This window comes from Abrus precatorius, unplaced genomic scaffold (genome assembly GCF_003935025.1).
Source record: "Abrus precatorius isolate BTA unplaced genomic scaffold, Abrus_2018 Scaffold10, whole genome shotgun sequence".
Classification (NCBI taxonomy): domain Eukaryota; kingdom Viridiplantae; phylum Streptophyta; class Magnoliopsida; order Fabales; family Fabaceae; genus Abrus; species Abrus precatorius.
In genome coordinates, this window is record NW_020874292.1 from 14,897,898 (window position 1) to 14,921,611 (window position 23,714).

At 34.5% G+C, this 23,714-nt stretch overlaps 1 protein-coding gene across 3 annotated transcripts; it reads right to left on the reverse strand.

The window, feature by feature from the left end:
• Window positions 1-5,451: 5,451 nt before the first annotated feature.
• On the reverse strand, window positions 5,452-13,004 carry LOC113871054 (exocyst complex component EXO70E2-like). 3 transcript variants are annotated; one of them, XM_027507785.1, is made up of 2 exons: window positions 10,270-13,004; window positions 5,452-5,653 (listed from the first exon to the last, which is right to left on the reverse strand). In XM_027507785.1, the coding sequence occupies exons 1-2, from the start codon at window positions 12,137-12,139 to the stop codon at window positions 5,637-5,639; spliced, it is 1,887 nt and encodes a 628-aa protein (XP_027363586.1). In that variant the 5' UTR covers window positions 12,140-13,004; the 3' UTR covers window positions 5,452-5,636. The 3 variants fall into 3 exon arrangements, with proteins under 3 accessions (XP_027363586.1, XP_027363575.1, XP_027363565.1); XM_027507774.1 differs by lacking the exon at window positions 5,452-5,653 and having other exon boundaries at window positions 10,086-12,195; window positions 12,281-12,995; XM_027507764.1 differs by lacking the exon at window positions 5,452-5,653 and having other exon boundaries at window positions 10,086-12,189; window positions 12,281-12,851.
• Window positions 13,005-23,714: the final 10,710 nt, after the last annotated feature.

Sequence of the window (23,714 nt, forward strand, 5' to 3'; positions counted from 1 at the left end):
ATGGAATCTTAACAAGTGTATTAGTCCAGTCTTTAGTACAAAAGGAGTATCAATGTCAGGATACTCTATGCATAAAGTTTGATATGTTACATCCGGTGCAGCCAGTTCCTTTAATGTTCTTTCATTGTCAGCCATTTGTTCAAATTCAGATTCTAAAGAATGAGGTGATGAATAGATAGATGAAAGAGATGAAGATTCCTCAAAATGTTCAGAATTATGTCTATGTAATCTAATGCTACTACGAAATGTCCTATCAATCTCTGGGTCAAATGGATACAAGTCTCCAGGATTCGATCTGGTCATGCACTAGAAACTAACTATGAGGAATGAAAAGAAGTAAGCTAAATGAAACAACAAACATGCAGAAAAATTCAGCTAACAATAATGCAGAAAAATGATATCTAAGTGCAGTAAAATAAAGCAATAACACTAAACAACAAAAACAGAAAGAAGTTGCAAACTATGGCAAGAAAAACGTAACACACACTTACAAATTCTGCAGAATTATGCAGTAAAAATAGGGCAAAGTGTAGAAAAATTAAAAATAGAACACTAAAACAGAGTAACTAACAAATTCAATGCAAAATTAACACCAAAGTCCCCGGCAACGGCACTAATTTGATGAACAATTATTTTTCTCGTTTGCAAAAAGATTTGTCGTCAACCTTCATCAAAATATGCAGAAAATTTATGTAGTCTAGGATGCAAGCCTAGGTTGTTTCCAACGACTTTGGTTTGTAACATATATTGAACATGTTGTAAATATTTACTATAAAAGCAGTTAAAGCAAGGGAGTTTTGTGTAATTCCAATTTTAATGTAAAGGCAAGTGATGAAATTAATGAATCCAATCAATGAAATGAGCAATCCTTAGTTTGTTCATGTAATTCTATCCCTATCTCACTCAAGATTCAATACTTTTCCTATTCCTTTGAATTAGGGTAACTCAAAAAGTAAGAATTAACCTTAACGTCCCACACAAATTAAGCAATCTTCATGGGCTCCAACTCTTTTCCCCAAGATTACGCAACCTTAGGAACTAACTTAGGATTAAGTAAACTAAGCTAAGAATTTCATTAAAACGAATTAGGGTTAATTAAGCAATATCCCCCTCATTCAACCATTAATTCAATTCAAAGAGTTGAGAAATATAAATTCATCAAGAAAAGGGAATTATATTGACATTCATACCCAAGAATTCAAGAATCCATGAACTCACTAAGGATTACAAGAAAGTTTAGCCCTCTATAAGGCTGGGTCTTACAAATTCAAGATGAAAACAAGGAAAATTCAACATTATCAATGCAAGAATTAAAGGAAAATGAAGAGAAATTGTAAATCAAACCCTAAGATTGGCCTTAACTGTCACCCAAGGACCTTAAGCTCTGCAAAATGCTCCCCAAAGTGGCAAAAGAATCTAAAGTTATGTAAAAAGCTCCGTACCCTAATTTCTCAAATCCTATTTATAGCGCAGAAGTTTTTGCCCAAAGTAACTACTATGGTTTCATAGTGATGACGCGCAGCGCTCTATAGTGTTTACGCGCAAGTCCTGTGATTTGGGCCTCTCTGGAGTTATCACTTTGGCTTCAGAGTGATAACGCGCAGCGCTCTATAGTAGTTACTCTCGCTCTATAATGTATATACGTTAGTCCTTTTGGTATTAGAGTGATAACTTTGGTTGCTCCAGAGTGTCTACTATGGTCCCAAAGTAAGCACGCGCAGTACTTCTTCAAAATGGGTCTCTGTAGTTGTCACTATGGGTTCATAGTGATCACTTTAGTCTGCCCTTTTGGACTTAGCTTGCTGTAGTGTTTACTATGGGATCCAAAGTGATCACTTTTATCTCAAACTTTCTCAAATGCTAAAAATCCATGGAAATAGTCTAGAAATTCCTACTTAATTATTCAAATGATCAAAATTGCAAACTATATCTATGTAAATCAATGTAAATTAACCAAAAATTAAGAAACCTATGATATTTGACCAAAGTGATGTTTTTATGTTATTTACACTTCTTAAGTTTACTTTTTCTATTAAGAAACATCAAAATGACAAGTAAAAATCCAATAAAATGTGGATTCATCACTAGGATCTTCTCGCTACAGCGAGAATGTCCCTGTAGGTCACTCTTAGTCTATATTTTCAATCAGTCCAAACATATCCATTATCAATCCATAATCAATATTCACATTTATACTTACATATTTATCCACAGATATTCACACACACATATTAATATCATTAACACATAAATCAAAATGCATATTCAATTAGAAACTCACAATTTATATAATAAACAAAATACCATTACAAAAATTTGGGCCGTTACACTCTCCAAAGTGTTAGTTTAAAATAAACCCTAACCTAATCGTCATCCCTGTCCTTCCGCTTGCTACTCTTTGTCACCTTCTCAACAGAAGTAATTTTGACTAGCAAGTGTACTAGTGTTATTGTAGCAAGTTATAAAAATTTTAGAACTATGTTTGAGTCCAAATATCGTCCTTAGGGAATAGAATTCTCAAATATCACTTCACAAGTCCACAATTATTTGAGCCTAACGAAATTCAGTTGAAGTTTGAAAGCAAAAACAACAAATATTAAACTCAACAAATATTAAACTCAAAAAATAGAACAGAACAAAGATCATGAAAATGTGTATTTAACAGATGTAGAAAACATAGTTAGGGACTTCTTTCACTAATGCTTCAGTGTTGATTCAATAAAGTTCTGAACTTACAAGTATTTAGATGGAATGACAATCAGTTTCGCAATATATTAATCAAAGGTTAATTCCTTAACTCAATGAATCTAACATTCAATTCAATTATTCTAATTCCTTAGATCTGGTTCAATTAAATATTGCATTAAGCATTAGAAACCAAAAGATTGCAAGATAAAGATGTCTGATTGATGAAACGATATTTGAGCTACTCGTCATGCAAAAGATTGTCGTTAATCCTCATCAAATATGCAAAGAAATGAATGCAGTACTAGGGTGTTATCCTAGGTCGTCTCCAAGGAATTTTTGGTTGAGAACATACATCGAACAAGTGTAAACATGTATTTTAAAGCAAGTAAATTGGGGGGAGGTTTGTCAATTTCTGGGTTTTAATCAAGAACGAAATGTAAATTTAATGAAATTCAATCAATTAAAATGAGTAATCCCTAGTCAAGCAATGAGTTCTATCATTATTCTTTCAAATGATTCAATAATCCCCTTTCTTTCCCTTGAATTAAGTTAATCTAACAAGCGAAGACTAACTTTAACATCCCAATTAAAATTAAGCATCTTAATGGGCTCCAATCTCTATCCCTAAGATTAAGCAACCTCAAGGATTAATCAAAATTAAGCAATTTTGAATTAGAATTTCGTTAGGTAAATTAGGGTTCATTAAGCAATGTTCCCTTCATGCAAATTCCATTTCATTCAGAGATTGGGGTTAATAAATTCAAGGAAAGAAAGATTTGTATTGCAATTAATCCCAAGAATTCAAGATTCATGTGCATTGACTAGGAATTACAAGAAAGTTTAGCCCTCCATATGGATGGGCTTCACAAATGAGAGAAAGAAATGCAAGAACGTAAACATCATTAATGTAAACTTAACAAAAATCAAAGGAGAAATTGGAAATTAAAACCTATAGAGGACCCTTGGCTGTCACCCAAGACTCCAATGTCGTAAGAAAATATCCCAATTTGACAAAGAGAAATTGTGTAAAGTGTCAAAAGTCCCGTACCCTAATTCCTAAAATCTATTTATAGTGGATGACATGTCACCAAAGTGTCCACTTTGGGCCTTCAAAGTGTCCACGCGCAGGATGGAAGGAATGCCGCTTCTCTGGAGTTGCTACTATTTGTGCTGAAAGTAGCTACTTTGGATGGGCGTAGCTACTATGAGAGCCCATAGTAACCACGCGCAGGAAGGCTTCAAAATCAGCGTCCAGGAGCTTCTGAAGTTGCCACTTTTGGTCTTCAAAGTAACTACTTTGGATGCGCGTAGCTACTATGAGAGCCCATAGTAACCACGCGCATCATGCTTCAAAATTGGCGTCCCTGGAGCTTCTGGAGTTGCCACTTTTGCTCCTCAAAGTGGCTACTTTGGGACCTTTAATGCCCAGGCTTGCTGTAGTTGCTACTTTTGCTCCTCAAAGTGGCTACTTTGTGGGCAACTTTCATTCAAGGACCAAGATTTCTCAAATTTAACTTGGGCATTCTGCAAATTAACCAAAAATTAATAAACCTATGATATTTATTCAAAATGTGATTTCTATATTATTTTCACTATCTAAGTCTATTTTTTCTATCAAGAAGCATAAAAAAGGCAAGTAAAAATATAATAAAAAGTGGATTCATCACTTATCCTTAAGAAATCAAAAATCTTGGTAATTGATTCAGATATGAGAAACAAGTTCAACTTCCATTGATAAAAGTTCCTTAGTAATTAGTTAATCAAATTTCCATTCAACAACTACTTGAAAAGCAGAATCAATTACTCAATCCAATTCAACACTCAAAGTTCAGATCCAAAATAATTCAACACTTCGATTTCAGATCCATAATCCCTAACTACAAAGAGTTTAAGCAACCATTACAAAATGAAAAGAGAAAGAAAGAAAAGAAGAAGATGAACGAAGAAGCATCTTCAAGCCAATCTTCAATCTTATTCCTCAAGATTTGAAGCTTGGTGTTCGTCCCCAATTTCTCTCTTAGACTCTCTCAACACCAGAAAACAAATGGAAAGTAAAAATGAACAAAAGATCCCAATAGATCTGAGCTAATTTGTATGTTGGTAATGAGGCCAGTACTTCATCAGCTCTTGAAACTTTGTCGCATACTCCCCCACAGTCATGCTTTCTTGTTTCAGGTCAAGGAATTCTCGAGCCTTATGCTTCTTCAGATCTTGAGAGAAGTAGTTCCCTAGGAAGCTTGTCTTGAATGCTTTCTACAAAATATAGCCACCCTCTTGTAGTAACGTTTGACTGGCAAACCTCCACCAATCTTCTGCCTCCCGACATAGCATGTAGGTGGCTTAGGTTACTTTGTGCTCTTTCCTGCACCTCATTGCATGGAAGATTTTCTCCACGTTTGCTATCCATTTCTAGGCTCCTTCCAGATCAAACTTTGAAGGGTTATGCCTAGTGAAGGTAGACGGCCTTTGGTATTTAGCCAGCACTCCATCTTGGTTATGCACCAAGGCCTCTAGACCATCATTGGTGACACCAGCTCCTCTACCTCTACCAGCCATTTCTAATCTAATCTAGCAAAAATTTCAGCAAATCACATTCAACAAGTCAAATCGATAACAACATTTACAATTCAAGCAAACAAAACACACCAACACACAGTTTGGATGCTTCAGCCCCAATACCCCAGTCCAGTTTGGATGAAATGCTCTGATACCAAAATTGTAACACTTTAATTTAATTTTCAAATAAATAAATTTCACAAAAATGGAAATAATAAAATTTTTCATTCAAACGGTTCCCAATACATAGTTCAATAGAGTGTTTCAAAATAAGGATGAATTACAAGTTTATATCAAATCATTGCTACAAGACTAGTTCAAATACATCAGAGTTTTCAAAATAACTTTCTAAGTTCTATAGTAGTTTCATCCATTCCTTCACTGAGCCCATGCTAATTGTCTTGGTCACCTGAAAATTAAATGTAAAGGTGAGTACTTCACACTGTCAGACACAAGCACAGAGACTCATCTTGCACGTTTCACGCATTTACTACTATAATTTAAAGCATGCATCAATAGACACAAGTAACACTTCAACATTCCATTCCAATTCACATACAGGTGTGCTCACTACACCATCAAACAATCCACACACATGTGCGCTCACTACACGTAGCCATGCTCACTGTGGTACTATAATCACAGTTTCATGATGCTCTTAACCTTAGGGACTTACTCAATTTCATACCATGGATGGTTGTCGAATAGACCCTGCTCCACGGATACAACGGGTGCGGTACTAGGCCCCCTAAGCAAAGGTGTTAGTGAGAGGCCGAGTTAGGAGGAGAGTGTGTAGCTTATGGTGCACCCACACTCACTGTTGGTGTCACCACCACTCTCTCTTCCCTAAGGTATTTTTATCGCCCCCATCTTCCACACCCTAGTGTATCGCTAAACCATTCATAGTTTTTCAACACATTCAAACACAATCATATTCAACATGTCATTCTCACACATTCTCGCTCATTTTATATTATTCAACATCAATCAATGGCATGTCTACACATATTCACCCACATTCACATTCACTTCCACACATGGCACATATGCCTACATTCAATCACATTACACTTAAACATCAAATTTCCATAATAGCTCTACCACAATCATGTCACTTCATCACACATAATATCAACCTACATTGAAACTGTGTTTTTGATCCCCATTTCCATGGAGGGCTAAATTTTTGTGTAATCCTTAGTGAGTTCACATGGATTCTTGAGTTCCTTGATTTTAATGATAATATAACTCCTTTCTTTTCATGAATTACTTCTTCCTTGCCTCTTGAATTGAATTAATGGTGAATAAGGGGGACATTGCTTAATTAACCCTAATTCGTTTTAAGGAGATTCCATAATAGCTCTACCACAATCATGTCACTTCATCAAACATAATATCAACCAACATCTAATACGTCATGCCAAACACGAATTGTCCATCAAAACACACATAGCAAAATAAATGAATTTTAACAAAATGAGATAGGGTAGAGTCCCCCTTACCTCGGATTGAAGACCAAACACAATCTAACGGTAGAAAACGTTTCCCACACAGCGTTTCATCCTCCCAACGTCCCAAACACAATCTCAACATTCAATCTTGCTTACACTTTGGAGACAGTTTAATCGGTGAAATAGGGCTGGGAATCGAGAGAATCGAAAAAAAGACGAAGAGAAAAGAATGGGAATGTGTTTCCTGAACCCTAAACCTCTCAAATACCTTAGGAGTTGCGACACTCTCGCTATAGCAAGATATAGGTTTTTGGAAAATCTCGCTACAACGAGACTGCAGCCAGAAATGCATCATTCTCTATTGCCCTCTTGCTACAGCTATAATACCTTAATTTTAATAAATAATTTTTGCAAAAATAGGAATAATAAAAATTTCCATTTAAATAATTCCCAACACACAATTTCATCAAAGTGTTTCAATATAAGAAGGGTTTACAAATTTATATCAAATAACTGCTACAGGATTAATTCAATTACATCATATTTTCAAAATAAACAGTCTAAGCCCTATAGCAATATCATTCATCCCTTCACTGAGCCTGGTGCTGATCGTCTTGGTCACTAGAAAAATAAATGTAAAGGTGAGTACTCTATACCATCACACACACAAACAAGCATAAAGTCTCACCTTGTCTGTTCCACACACTTTCTAACGTATTCTAAATCAAACATCAGCAATCACAAGTAAAACATTCTATTTCAATTCACAGACAGGTACGCTTACTAAACCAACAAACATTCCACACACATGCACTCATTGCAAGTAGCCACACTCATTGTGGCACTGTGATCATAGTTTTATACCATGGATGGTCACTGGTTAGCCCTTGCCTCACGGATACAACACGTGCAGTCATGAGCCTTTTAGCAAAGTTGTTAGTCAGAGGTCGAGTCAGGAGGAGAGCATGTGGTCCGTGGTGCACCCACACTCACTGTTGGTGTCACCACCACCCTCTCTCTCCCAAGGTATTTCTACCCCCCATCTTCCACACCTCTAGTGTATCGCTGAACAGTTCATAGCTTCCAACATATTAACGATCGCATATAACATGCCATTCACACACATTTTCAGCCACATTCTCAATCACATATACTATTCATGTTCACACACGACACCCATGCCCACATTCATTTGCGTTACATTCAAACACACAACATTTCCAACACAATTCATTCCATCATACATAACATTTCTCTATACCGAAAACACTAAGTTCCATACAAGATTTCCACTATACCCTATTACAATCAAGTCATTTTCATCCATATGCACACCTTTCTACGTGTTATTTCAATCAAAACTCTACAAATAATAATATAAACATATTTTCAAGCAAAATGAGATAGGGTAGAGTCCTCCTTACCTCAAATCGAAGACCCAATACAATCTGATGGTAAAAAATGCCTCTCACGCAGTATCTCAGCCTCCAAATGCTCCAAACGTAATTACAACCTTCAATCTTACTCACAATCGACTTTGGAGGCAGTTTAATCGGTAAAATAAGGTTGAGAGTCGAGAGAATCGAAGAGAGTTTGAAGAGAAGGATGAGAAATGAGCTTCCCAAAATCCTAAACCCCTCAAATACCCCTTCAATCTTAGAGGAAACTGGATTATAGTTTCTGTAAAATCTCGCTACAGCGAGACTACACCCAAAAATGCACCTTCCACTGTCGCCCTCTCACTACAGCAAGGGAATTCTCGCTACAGCGAGAACGCGACAGTTTCACTCCTCCTCTCCCAGTGCCTTCTCGCTACAGCAAGAACGACACAATTTCCTGCTTTTCGCCTAGGGTTGTCTCGTTACAACGAGAACACTCTGCAACACACACTTAGCCTATTTTCAATCCAGTCCAGTCATCCAATCTCAATGCACAATCAGCAATCAAACTTAAAATTTCACGTATTCCCATTATATTACAAAAATATGGGGTGTTGCAATAGCGAAGGGACTTTCGTTGCAGCGAGAACGCAACAGATGCATGTCCTTCACCCAAGGCCTTCTCATTATAGCGAGAATGCCTCTGCAGCCCACACTTAGCCTATTTCTCATTCTATTTCAACCATAATATACAAATATATGTACATCCATACATATTTACACACATATTCACGTCACCGCACAAGTCAAACGCACATTCAATACTATTCACATATTTATATTAATAATCTAACAATATTATAAAATTTGGAGCGTTACAAACGATGTCTAATTTTAACTTCAAATGCATGATCCCCGTATTATTTTTATGCTAATATTGTAATGCATATAATTTGTTTTAATTCTTTCATATAAAAACTCTTAAAGTTAACATCTTTTGTTTACATATTTGTTCACTTTTGCTCAAATTTAGAGTTCACTTTTTTTTTTTAATTTCTCAACTAGGAATAAGTCATTCACAAAGATCATGCACTTTGGAATATTTTTTTGTATGTCAAGTTAAACAAGTAAAAATTCAAAGCTTTACTTTAATGTAGAATGATTCTTATAAGGAAGTCTTTAGATACGCCTTCAAGAATTTTCACATTTGTAATTATCTTCTTATCCATGTTTTATTTAGCTTAAATACATGTTATACAAACCTTCTTTTTTTCTAAAGTCTTATAAAAGACTTCTCTTTAACACACAATCATATGTCTTTTTTTAAATTAATATAAAGTATCTTCTTTTGTAATATTATTTTTAGTAAAAAAGAAGTATATAGTTTTTGTTTATAGACCTTTCTACATAAAATGAAATTGATTATCTTCAATTCCAATTTCTTCTTAATTTATACTCCATCACCTTTTTTTTTATGACTTCATGTTATAATTCGTAAGTTTTATAACTCAATAATTCACAAAAAATACTAACATGTTAAAATTAGAATGTTGTAAACATAATCTAGCCACTTTTATCACAATTTTAATATATTATATATAAATATAATAGAACATTGAAATGAATTACTAATGGAGATGTTTTATGTGCATATCTTTCTTTAAAATATTTCAACCTATTTTCAATCTTCAACTATTTACGTGTCATTTGATATTGGTAAGTTCATAATTTTTTTAATTATCATGTCTTAAGATAAGTTATTTATGCTGTCAACTGTTATTTAGTTGTCTTATAAATTATATATTTAGTAAACTTCAATTCTTAAAGTTGAGTTCAACTAATTATAAACAGTAAATTTTTATTAAAAAATTAATAAAAAAATATAATATTTATTACACTTTTATATCTTTCAAATATTAAATAATTTTTTTTTCAATAAAATTTATCACTTTTAATTACTTATACAGATTGAGGATAACATTTTATTCAATTGGCCAACAAGTAAAATCATATCCAACAAGATCATATTCATTTATTTGATGCCAATGGAGAACAATAGTATACGGCCCCTAATCCTGAACTAAGACCGTGGTGTCATTTTGCTAAGTGACAAGCAATATATACAAAGATCTCAGCAAAACTGAGAATAACCCTTCACTTTCTGAGCTAAGTATAGTGCATAGATTTTGACGAACCTTGAAAAAGGTCGAAAATACAAGTCTGGAGATCCTCCACAGTGTATTTGATATACTTTTCAGCAATGGTGGATGAGTGTCTCCCAGTGTATGTGCGATAAGCAGAAACCACTTTCTGGGAAACTGAAATTTGAAGTTCTTCACGAAGTTGAGGGTCAGGGATACACCACCCTGTCTGAGTCCTATATATTTCACCAAAGGCAGTGCTAAACTCTTTGCACCTTTTTTGCAAAGTTCTCTGTGAAACATTTGACACACTTCCATCTCTAAGCATAGAAAGTACTGAACCCCAAGTGACCATCTCGTAACTTTTAGCATCGCGTTGCAACCTCCCAGCATGCTGGCGAAGCCAGCGATCACCAAAGAAATGGCTTAGGTCAGAGGACTTAACCTTCTGCACCATGTAATGAATGTTATTCATCATGAAAATATTTTGCAAAGCCACATCTTTATATAACTTGGATTTGGTGCTTAAGTTGGATTCTAGAGCGTTTGTGATCGACCGAAAATGGCAAGCCATTGGACACAATGAGAGAGCTGGAGTGTCATGTTTATTGCCTGAAGGATCAATAGAACTTTCATCAACAAGAAGGAGATTAAGGGTATCAGCATATCCACCTAGTGCCATGATGTAATTCATCACATACTTGGTAATCTGGTGAACACCCCCTCCAGGAAAACGGGTCTTTGATGGGTTAGTTGCAATGGCATTTCTGAATGCCTTAAGTGTAGACTTTACAGCATCACCAAACCTCCTTAAAAGCTTGTGAAACTCTCCCCTAACAAAAGAACCAACTTCTTCAAAGAACAAGATGTCCACATCCACAGAAAGATGCTCCAAAACCTCATACATGTTTAGAAAAGAAAACAACTTTTCTGGTGTGTGTGTTGACATTGCCACTGCCTCACCAAAATTCAGAAGGTGCAACATAAAACTCTGAGATATTTCAGAAAAGCAAAATTGATAAAATGAACCAAAGTCTCCAAGGAGCTGCTTACACAAACGTTTTTCGCTAACAAGATATCCCCTAATAATGATCTTCATGGCGCGAATCCATTTCTTTATCTCATGGTTTAAGCAATGCCACTCCAATTTTAGCACATTCTCAATGCTTAATTTCTCCATCTCAAGAATGACAAAGTACTCAGCCAAGGCATCCCTCCTGGATGTGACAAAGACCTGACAGAATTCCTGATGGTATTTTGAAGCAAACATGACATTTGCAATGGTCTTTAGATCTTGAAGCATTGCTGGATTCACCAAATCAACAGTGCTCGCCTGGGATTGATTACCGCCACTACTCCGGGATGCCTCCTCGATTTTTTCACCCTCAATTGAACCAAATGATTCATCATACACCATATCCATCCTATTAGAAAAGAAAGACATGTATTCAGGCTCAAAATATTGCTTATGTTGAACAAAAATGTGGACTAACTCTTCCTCAAGCCTTGACATAGCAACCTGTAGAATCCCATTGGCGCGCTGAAGAAGTTCCTTCTGCTTCCAATTCTCTTTCAGAGAAAGGTTTTGCAAACTCAGAGTCAGAGCTTGGATATCACCAACAACTTTCAAATACTCAGAAGACTCACTAGGACTAGAATCCCATATCATGGAGCGGTTTGTCTCCCACCTCATTACTGTGTCTTCAGCACACTTAAGTTGCCTCTCTAATTGCTTCATGCCCCTTTCATTTCTCTCATTGACTATGGACATCGTAGACAACTGGGTCACAATATCCAACAGCGTTTTCCTCATGTCATCAGAAACCGTCTTACTTGCTGCTAGTGCCTTCAAAATGTGCTGAGCAGCAGCAACCACATGTTGGTCCTCTTCACAGGAAGTGACAACAGATTTATGTCCCTCCATACTGGCCAAGAGGAACCAGCAAGAAGAAATCCAGACCAGAATGCACCCCTCTACAACTGAAAAGGACTATTTCATCTCCGATTCAAAATCATTATCCACTGTATACACAAAAGGAAAACAGTGATAGCAGCAAGAGCTTACCTAAAAGGAAGCTTGGAAATAAATGAAGAATATACTGCTTTGTCCTTAAAGGAACAATAATTGAAGGATTGTAAATGGTTTAAACTTCGAAGTTTAAACCCTGCATCTGAAAATTATCAAAAAGATGAGGACATAGCTGGATAATTTGAAAGAACTATTTTAACTTTTCATGCCCTTTTTCATTATCAGAAATACAAAGTAACAAGGACAAGTCCCAACTCTTATAAAGAACTCTATGCAAGTAAGAGGCTTGATGATCATTTGCATAGTACACAAACAGAAACCACAACTTCTAAACTCAAAATCTCATAAACAAAATTGCACAAGAAATGGAAAACTCAACCAATTGACCCTCACATAAACACCTTACCTCCCAATCAATAATCAATAATAAATAACTCCAAAAAAACTTCTCTTTTTTATTTTAGTTTCAATAAAAAGACACTGAAAATCACATGCAGTCCATACATATAGAAACGTGACAGATAAAAGAACTGCAAATCATAAGAAAGGACCAACAACCAAAAGAAATCTGAGACAGAGATGTAACCAAGCAGAGAGTTAAGAAAAAAAAAGGATTTTAATTAGTGGAAATTTGAGAAGAGAAAGGTGAAATATCTCGGGTGCAAGAAAAAAAAAAAAAAAGGAAATTGTGGAGGAGAAGCTTTGTTATTTGCTCTCCAAGTTTTCTCTCTCTGGTCTCTACATAATTTCCCCAATCTGTGGCTTTTGACTTTTGACTTACATATTCATAGAATAAAACGAAGAAATTAACGAGAAAGTGAGCACCAGTCAACATGCGCGTGTGCTTCCTCATCTTGTTTTCCCACACGTTAGTACCTACCATTTTCAATTATTAATACTCCTATATATTACTAGATATTAGATAAAATTTCAAATGTTCTATACCAAACTCACGAAAAAGCTTACTTTTTTTGTTCATTTTTCTGTGTTTAATATATTTTTAGTTTATATACTTTGGTATAGCTATAATTTTAATATCTTAAATTTTAATTGTATATTTATTTTTGGTAATTTTAATTATTAAATTAAGTCTATTATCTAAAATTTTTATTAAAAGATAATGAAAATGTAATAAAGATGTGATGTACCATTAATTTTTATAAATTCATAAAGAAAATAAATTAAATAATTATTTTTTATTTATATATTTTATTTTTTATTTTAATGTTTTTATATATGTATTATCACGATCCCCTTTTTATAAAAGATCTATAACATGTTAAATCATTTATTTCAGTATTAAATATCTGCATTTTAAAAGAGGATTAAAATTTAATAAAACGTAGAAGTCCAACATTTAGTAACGAAATAAGGCCGTATACTAATAGGAAATAGAAACTTTAGAGAAGAGAAACCCAAGAAATAAGAAGTAGAGTTAGAGAACGAAATCTCAGGAGCTCATTGAGTTCTGCACTAAACAAAGGTTCCCACTTGGATAGGGAAAAAGTTCAGCCTTGAATGAGAGAAGAAGGCTATCTGGTGAGAAATGGACGTTTCTCTATGATGTAGTTCCTTAAATACCCCTCCAAGCCTGCGTGCTCTCGGTTGAGCGAGCTAATCCTCACTTAAGAAAGCCTTGCTCTCGCCTGGGTGAGAAAACTAGACAGTGGAACTCCTTAAATTTTTGCTATTCTCACTTGAACAAGGAACATCTCGCCTGAGCAAGAAACGTCTCGCTTGAGCGAGCAACATTCTCGCCTGAATGAGATTAAGTCCAACGAGCTACTCATTTTTCCTATGACTTCTCGCCTGAGCGAGCTTCTTTCGCTTGAGCGAGGTCGCTTCTCGCCTGAGCGAGATCGCTTCTCGCTTGGGCGAGGGGACAATTGAGGTGATCCTATCTAATCTCGCTTGAGCGAGAACACTCCAAAATGTCTAATTCAGCATGACTTAGTCTCGCTTGAGAAAGAATTACCTCGCCTAAGTGAGACACTGTGCACCTAGAACTCACAAGAGGGGCAATACAAGCCTTTGGCTACTATTCTTAGGTTAATACATTTAACATCCTCATTTTTGCTCCCTTCCACATTCACATGTGTAATATGATTCCCCTTTTTTCTCAAAGATAATTAAATGTATTTTACAAAATTTTATGATTTTGGTTAAAGAAATTTTGGGATAGAATATTTATTTTATTTCGTTCCAATAATTCGTCCTATTTGATTTTTTTAAGAGATAGATCTCAATGCGTGGGATTATTTGAAAATTCCATAATTATATTTGAGTTGCAATTGCTATATGCACTAGCAAAGGTGGTGTAGTAGTAGAAGGGTTAGTCCTTAGTTAGGAGTTGGAAGTCTCTGGTTTCAAACCTCAGCAAGGTAGATTTTGCTTCAACAAGTTTTTTTGGAATGAATTGTGAAATGACCAGACTGGCCTCAAAATATCATGCATGCATGAAATAGGTGGCAAAATATGGCGAACCCTACATGCGAGATGACATGTGTCAGCCACATGTCGCAAAAGGAAAATCTGTTACATGCGCGACACCATGTGTCAGCCACGTGTCAGTGAAGGAAGACCAGCCCTTGCATGCGTGACACACATGCAACAATATGTTGAAAGATTGACAAAACTAAAATTTATTCTTTCTCCCTCACCGTGTAAGCTCTCTCTCACACACTTTCTTTCGGTTCTCTTTTCTCTCCACCATTTCTGTTCATTTTCTGGTGACCCTTTGGCTGTAAACCGCCACCATTCATAGCCAAAGCCTTAAACACTTCCCTCTCCATGCATAAGCCAAGGTTCTTGCACCTCCTCCATGAAAAAGCTTGAAACCTCCCCATTCATCCACTATGTGAGACATTTTTTACCCTCTAAACTTGTTTTTCTGCACTCAATAACTCATATTTGAATTGTACTATGGAAAAGCTTTCAAACACAAGTGGTTTCACTCAAAACGGACATCAAATTCATAAGTTGTGGTAAAAACAGTGAGATCTCTTCCTTGCTCTGCGTTTTTGTGTTTCAACAGCAAAGGAGGCCACTTTTCTTTTTTCTCTGGTCTCCAAACTTGACATACAAGTATCCTTCTGTATTCCTTGCAGAAATACCTTTCCAACAGTATATCGTGGGCTTAAATTCGACATTGTTTGCCTCCTCAATCACCTATAGTACATGAGTGCCTTCATTCTTACATTTTAATGCAAAAACAGTATAAAGAATCAATTTTCATGCCCTCTGTACTAATCTCTTTCAATCTAAAATTTTAATTTTCATAAACTACATAAAGATAGCTTTTCGACGCACTATCTCAAGCTTGATTTGGATTTCGTTTCACACCTCAACAACTTAATTCTGTAAGTATGATCCAAGCTGAATTTTGCTAGTCCAACAGCCACTGTTCTTCAATTTTTGGGAGAATTTCATGCAAAGAAACTGACATGTAAACCTTCCATCTTGTTCCTTATTGTCTCAGTTTTCTGACGCACTTTGCGGCTCATCAATCGGACTCCAATTGATCAAGATATGCGCAAAATGGTGAGACGCATGCAAAATTCAAAGCTTCATAGAGAAAGTCTGCATTTTTCACCTTGCATGAAATTTGTTCTACATTTTTCACTTGCTAAACCTACTTGTTTTTAACTTGACCTTATTCCTTCACATAATACACTTCATTAACTTTCCATAGCCACTTTCGGAGTAATATTTGGAGCAAAGATCAAGGAGAAAAACTTTTTTTTTACCATGATATATCCGATTCTGAAAAATTTATGAAAACAGTGAAAAGAATGTGTTTTTAAATCTCTCTTCATCCAGCTTTATGAACATTCATAAACACTTATGAAATCCTTGAAATTAGATCTTTCCAACAAGCTATCTTAAGCCCATTTTCGATCTCATTTGTTAAGTTGAAATGTCAGGACAAACAGAGGTCTCATTTCAAAAATCAGCAGACACACTCTACATTAATGTGAGTGTTGCGAACAATCTGTATTCCCAAAAATTTGAATGAACATATTTTTATAAAAATTAATGTCTTAGCTTTCAAACAAAATTGGTTGGACCTGATTTGAATCACAAATTAATGAGATATACAATTTTTAATGAAGTTGTCTCATAATTACATTTTCTCTGCTTTCTAACAAGCTATCCCAAGTTTGAATTGGATTCCATTTGCTTCCCTAAAGAACAAGGATAAGTCAGCAACTCATTCTCTAAATCGTGACAGTTTTACGTTTCCAAAGAACTATCTTGAGCACGATTTGGACACTATATCACTCAATTACACTCCATTTGGTAAGTGTACCGAAACTTGAAATTCTAGTTATTCAGAACTAAGCACCATGTTGTACCGATACTGTGTTTAGTTAACTAAAATTATTTGAGTTAGTTAAAAACCTCCTTTAATGAGCTTTGTGCCTGTATTCTTGAATGAGAAACGCATTGGTACCTCACGTACTTCATTCAGATACTAAACGCCTAAGTTATGGGCTCAATAGTAAGAACCGCTCGAAAAGGAAAATTAACGATCCCGTTGAGAAAAACGCGATTACAACCCAAACCAAGCTACAAATGGAGTGTCTTTCCTCACCAAGCTAAGTTACTCTCTGAGGTAGGGGGAAACTTTCATATGACTCGAGTTAGGAATTGATGGAATGGATAAGAATACACTTGATGAAATTATCAATGTTGTGTGTGGTTGAAAGCTCTTGAGAATTCCTCACTCTCTTGAGTTTATTGATATGTATTTGATATTGAGATTGATATGTTTGTTTATATTACTATGGTGCACATGTATGTGTGAAATTGTGTGATTAAATGCTAAGTTAAGCAACATTTCATGGTAAGTTTTAGACTTTTAAACTTGATGAATACCAAGGAGAATGGAAATTGTCCCCTACAACATAACACTAAATACACCAAAGCTAGTTGAATGAACTACGCCATAAATTGACATGTATATTCTATCACCTAGTAAAATCAAACCAAACTATGCTAGATAGAAACACCTAGGCAATTTATTTTTTATAATTTAGAAAAGGATATGACCTCTTGACTAGACTGTTGCTTAGGGAATCTAATGAACCACCGAGCCTCATAACTTTAAGTCATGCTAAGCTTAATTACACTAATTTATAATTTTAGTTTAAACAAGAAAATTGATAATAAGCAAGAAATTGGACAAGTTTAACAGATATTCCAATAATGGGTGAAAAAGGAAAGAGAAAATGAAGTCTCGATTTAGGTATCTAACCTTTTAGAAAATTTAATTGAATGTGGTGTAAGAATAGGAACAAAATGACTTAGGTTATATTTGATAAAATACTAGTCATGTTAACTATACCTGTGGATTTGGAAAATAATAATAATAATAATAAAATCTAAGTCCTTGTATATAGCAAAGTGTCTGATAAAAAGATTGAATGAACTACCATAAGGAAACTTAGACAAACCTAATGTAGGACGCCTATGAGGATAAAATCCACCTTTACTGGAGATCATTGAGGCATTGTGGTTTTGAATATGCTATTATTTGTATATGCATAAGCCTTGCACACATTGTGACATTTGAATATGAATGTGATGATTGCATGACTTTAAAGTCTGGTTTGGCACATGTGAATTGATGACCTATAACTGGTTGAAAGCATGTAGAGATGCATAGGTAGGTGAATTGAGGCCCCCATTGTGATTATGAGACCCTGAAAGGGTGTGTATGCGTTAATGAGAACGCATAGAGGGAATTGACATGTAAGTATGACCACACTATTGAGTCTAACCACTTGCTTGTCTTAGACCTAGAATTCGTAAAAGAACCTTAATGATTGAATCAAGGAAAACAAATGTTTGCGAAAATCTAACATCTTTTCAATCATAAGTAGTAAACTAACTAGGTGGATAAAAATTGGGAATTCAAAGAAAGAGACAAGGCTAGTGAGCTAGGGACCCTTAGTGGATGTGCTTGAAAGCATTGGTATAAATATATGTCAATCTCTTGTGAAAATTGTCTGAATAGTTGAACATAGAATGTTGATCCTGGATTTAAACCAACGCCTGAGTGCGTGATGTGAAACAATATGGGATATTAATCCTGATTTGAATTGGCGCTTGTGTACGTGATATGGAGATTGAGCTCTAAAGAGAAATGAACTATTCAGATGGCAATGGGTGTGGATACCTCTCCCATGTGAAGGAAGTCATGAGGTTATTTTATAACTATTATTGGTGAAGGAATAATACATAGAAAAATGTACTGATCTGCTATATATACATCATTAACACTTTGTAGTGATCTATTTATTCAATGTTAATCATACTAAGGAGATAGTACGTGAGCAGGTGTGACAAGAAACGCATCCACTTCTCATGCTAAAGGATCTGGCTGAGGAATTTTGAAGTCACCATACTTTTTTTTGGGAAAGATTTTAGCTTTAGTCATTCTGTTAGTCTAGGTTTTAGTGATAGGTCTAGATTATTTAGTTACAGTCTTCAGGAATGTAATTATTATTTATGAATTTGTATTTTGAGCTCTATGTAGAGCAATTGTTGTAAATATATATATAGACACTTATATAACTTTTGAGTTGTATGAAAAAGGTCTTGGGGCTTTATTATTATGTTGAATGTTGAAATTAAATTTCTAGAAATTTTATCTTCTACCTTATATTTATTTTATTTTATAAATAAATCTATTCTAGGAGTAGTAATACATGATCATCGATCCTTTAAAAAAAGGAGTTGTGACATTTTAGTGGTATCAAAGCATGGTCTAGGTAAACCTATGGGGTGAGGTTACTAGACTTTAGTTGTGTATTCTAAGTAAGGAGTCTTAGCTATAGATCATATATTGTAATTCTCTAAGCATCATGTTATGAGGGAATGAGCTTGATCACCTTAATTCTCTAATGTGGCTAATGCGGAGAACTTCGACATATGAAGCTTGGGTGAGCTATAAGTGAATCAAGTTGTTGAGTAATGTGTTGCTGAGTTGAGCTGTGAAGAGTTGTCAAGAAAGTTGGTTTCGTTATTTGTATTAGCTGTGAGTGCTAACATAATGTTGTGCTGAATAAGTTAAAATGTTATGATAAGTTTGCTTTAATGCATTGTTGTATGTTGAGCTTATGTATGAGCTATATTGATATGTGACGAAGTGTATTGTTTTGTAAGTATATTTGATTTGGTAGATTAGCTGGATAGCTAAATAAATAATTTTGAGATAGGGTTTGCTGTGAACATTCTAAGTTGATTTTACTTTGTGTTAAGATGGCAAGACCACCTAGAAGACCTGCTCCAAATCCTCCTCCATCTGATGTGGAGGAGGAGGCCATGACAACAGCCGTAAGGCAGAGTTTAGAAGTGGTTTAACAACAATAAGTTGCAAGCCAGGCAACAGTAGCAACTGTTGCCGCAGCGATACCGCCTCCTAAGTATCAGGGGTTGTTTAAGTTTAGGAAGAGTGATCCCCCTTAGTTCACTGGGATTGATGGACTAGACACAGTTGAGCTCTGGATCTGAGAGATTGAGAAGATATTTCTCACCATAGGGGGTGTGCTGAAGATAGAAAGGTTGTGTATGTTGCATATATGCTAATAGCAGATGTGGAAATGTGGTGGCAAGTATTAAAGAGTGTCTATCTGGGAAGGTTCTTTCTACTCCACCTCCATGTTGCGAGAGAAAGAGAGTTCCTAAGTCTAGTGCAAGAGAACTCATCTGTGTATGAATATGCTATCCAATTTGAGGGACTTTACTGATTCTATTCACATCCAACTTCTAAAGAATGAAGATGCCAAAGGTTCTCTGATGATTTGGGGACATATATAAAAAGGAATTTGATTTCACTGAAAATCACGAAGTTTGTTGATTTGGTGGATCAAGCCACTATTATAGAGAGTCTTTGTGGCAAACAGGGCCACGATAGAGAAAATCAAAACAAAAAATGTGAAACAAAAGATGGGAAATAGGAAAAAAAATAGAGATTGATGGAGTTGCCACCAAGAATTTTAGAAAATCCTGGAAAACTTTGAAAAGAAAAAAAAGAAAAAAGAAAAGGAACAAAAAATGGTCTGCTAACTAGATCCAAGTTCGGGAGTCTAATTATGCATGGAAAAGGTATTTACACCCTACAATGAAAAAAAGCTTCTTTTCATTCCTAAATTTGATATTTTATTTGTTTGTATATTTTTTAGAATAGTGGGAAAAGAAAAAAATTTAAAATAATTAGACCTGACAGGTTTTGATTCATGCTCCTACGTATTCCTTAGTGCTCTAAGAAAATTAGGGCTACGTAGTTTTGAAAAAAAAATCCTTATTTAAAAAAGGTATTTGAAAAATGAGAGTTGATCCTTTAAAGGTGATTAATTTTTTTATTTTTGTATTTTTATAAAATGGAAAGATGAAATTTTCAAGGTGGTATATTTTGTGAATGAAAGAGTAATCTATATATCAATATGTTTAATCCTTGTGAGTTTAAAATTTGTCTTTATTCTTTATTTATAAGAAAAAAAATGGGAAGAAATTAAAAAAATAATAAAATACAAATTTAGGAGAATTCATACATACATGGTACTAGATAGTGTAGCTAAACTGATACCTTACAATTTTTATAACATACAGATTATAGTAATCTATACATCATTATTATATATCATTGTGTGAATTATGAAAAGACCATTCATTTATTTATTTTATTTAAAAAAAATTCTTTTAAAAAATTATTTATCTGAATTTTGACTTAACAATCAAATAATTTATTTTCTTTTGCCATAAGCAAATGAAAAATTCTTACACCGAATTTATAAAAGTTGAATGATAAAGTAATATACACATCACTATTATAAAATCATTGCTAATAAAGATTAATTCAAATTAATTATCAAAGGTATAAGAAAATTTGTTTGCTATTTGATTTTAAAACAAAATTTACTTTATGTTATGAATTTTGTATGAGACCATCACAATAGCTATCAATGACGTTGTAAGAAATGCCTCTAATTGTCATACATATGTGCTTTTAGAAGGCCAGAATCATTTAAATACCCTTTTTTTCTCACGAATTCTCGCTTGAGTGAGAAAATCAGACAAAAAAATTACTATTTTCCTGTTGATATTTTTGCTCGAACAAGGACATTTTTGCTTAAGTAAAAACATGTCCAAAAGCTACTTTTTCTATCACGAATTTTTGCTCGAGCAAAGATTTATTGCTTAAGGAAGAGATTTTCGCTTGAGGTAAAAGAAATATTCTTTTATTTTTTTAAATATATTTTAAACTCTTTCATTTTGTAAATAAAAAAATGCAATTAAAATTTAGGGTATTACAATATCTTTTATAAAATATTTTAATTTTGTTATAAAACGAAGGTAAAATTGTAAGAAAGAATAGAGAGAAGAATATGAAGAGGAAGAGAGAATCTCAATTTTATTTCACTACTCCTCAATACAAATGAGACACCTATTTATAGGCCTAAAACTATAACTGAAGAATCATATCTCTTTGAATGAGAATTAAACAAAACAGTTACAAAATCGTAAGTTACAAAGAATAAGGAGGAGTTATGAATATGGACATTCACTCATATAATAATTCATAACACTCCTCCTTGATGTCCATTATTTGAGAATATGTTTCATAAGTGTTAAAATGATTTTATATGGATAAATCACATCCTTTGTGTACTCCAATGGTTGTAAGGTCACTAGATGTGAACAAAGATCCTTTCAAACCTCGGGAACAGGATGAAGAACTACTAGGTCCTGAAGTACCTTATCTTAATGCAATTGGAGCATTAATGTATCTTGCTTGTCATACACGACCTGATATATCATTTGCTGTTAACTTATTAGCAAGGTATAGTTCTTCACCTACAAGAAGACATTGGAATGGAGTTAAACATGTATTTCGTTACCTTAAAGGTACAATGGATATGGGTTTATTTTATCAAAACAAATCTAAATCTGAGTTGATTAGTTATGCAGACGCAAGTTTTTTGTCTGACCCACATAATGGTAGATCACAAACAGGTTATTTGTTTACATGTAGTGGTACAGCCATTTCATGGCGATCTATGAAACAAACTATAACGGCTACATCATCCAATCATGCAGAAATTTTAGCATTACATGAAGCAAGTAGAGAACATGTCTAGTTAAGATCTATGATTCAACATGTGCAAGAAACTTGTGATTTATCTTCAGGAAAAATGACTCCAACAATTATATGCGAAGATAATGTTGCATTTATTTCTCAATTGAAAGAAGGGTACATTAAAGGAGATAGAACAAAGCATATTTCTCCAAAATTCTTTTTTACCCATGATCTTCAAAAGAATGGTGATATAAATATTCAACAAGTTCGTTCATGTGAGAATCTAGCAGATATTTTCACAAAGTCACTTCCAAGTAAAACTTTTGGACAACTAGTTCACAAGATTGGACTTCATCGTCTTCGAAATGATTGTCCACATGAGGGGGAGAATTAATACACTCTGCACTCTTTTTTCCTTAGCTATGGTTTTTTCCCATTGGGTTTTCCTGGCAAGATTTTTAATGAGGCAGCATGTAATAGTGTAAATAATAATGTATTTTTCTTAGGTTTTATCCCATTGAGTTTCTCCTAGTTAGATGTTATGAAACATATTCTCAAATAATGGACATTCAAGGGGGAGTGTTATGAATTATTATATGAGTGAATGTCCATATTCATAACTCCTCCTTATTCTTTGTAACTTACGATTTTGTAACTATTTTGTTTGAGGATTAAGATGAGATAAAGATAATTCATTCCAACTTATCTCTTTTTCCAAATGTTTATTTTCTCCTCCTAAAGTAGGAAAAAATGATTTATCAAAATGACAATCAGCAAATCAAGCAGTGAATAAATCTCCTATCATTGGCTCAAGATACTTTATTATAGATAAAGATTCATAGCCAACATATATTCCTAACCTTCTTTGAGGACCCATCTTAGTGCGTTGTGGTGGAGCAATAGGAACATACACTGCACATCTATAAATTCTAAGATGATAAATATTTGGTTGTTGACCAGAAACTAATTGCAAAGGGGATAACATATGATAGCTTGTTGGTCTGATGCGAATAAGTGTTGCAGCATGCAAGATTGCATGTCCCCAAGTAGAAATTGGAAGTTTTGATCTCATTAGTAGTGGTCTTGCAATTAATTTTAAACGCTTGATCAATGATTCAGCAAGTCCATTTTGAGTATGTACGTGTGCTACAGGATGCTCAATATCAATCCCAATAGACATACAATAATCATTAAAAGCTCAAGATGTAAATTCACCAGCATTGTCAAGGCATATTTTCTTAATTGGATAGGCCGGAAAATGAGCTCTTAAACGAATTATTTGTGCAAGTAATCTCGCAAACGCTTGGTTGCGAGTTGACAACAAACAAACATGTGACCATCTCATTGATGCATCAATCAAAACCATAAAATATCTAAATGGTCCAC

Coding starts and splice junctions, on each gene's coding strand:
- LOC113871054 (XM_027507774.1), bottom strand. CDS start 12,139: ATGGAGGGACATAAATCTGTTGTCACTTCCTGTGAAGAGGACCAACAT.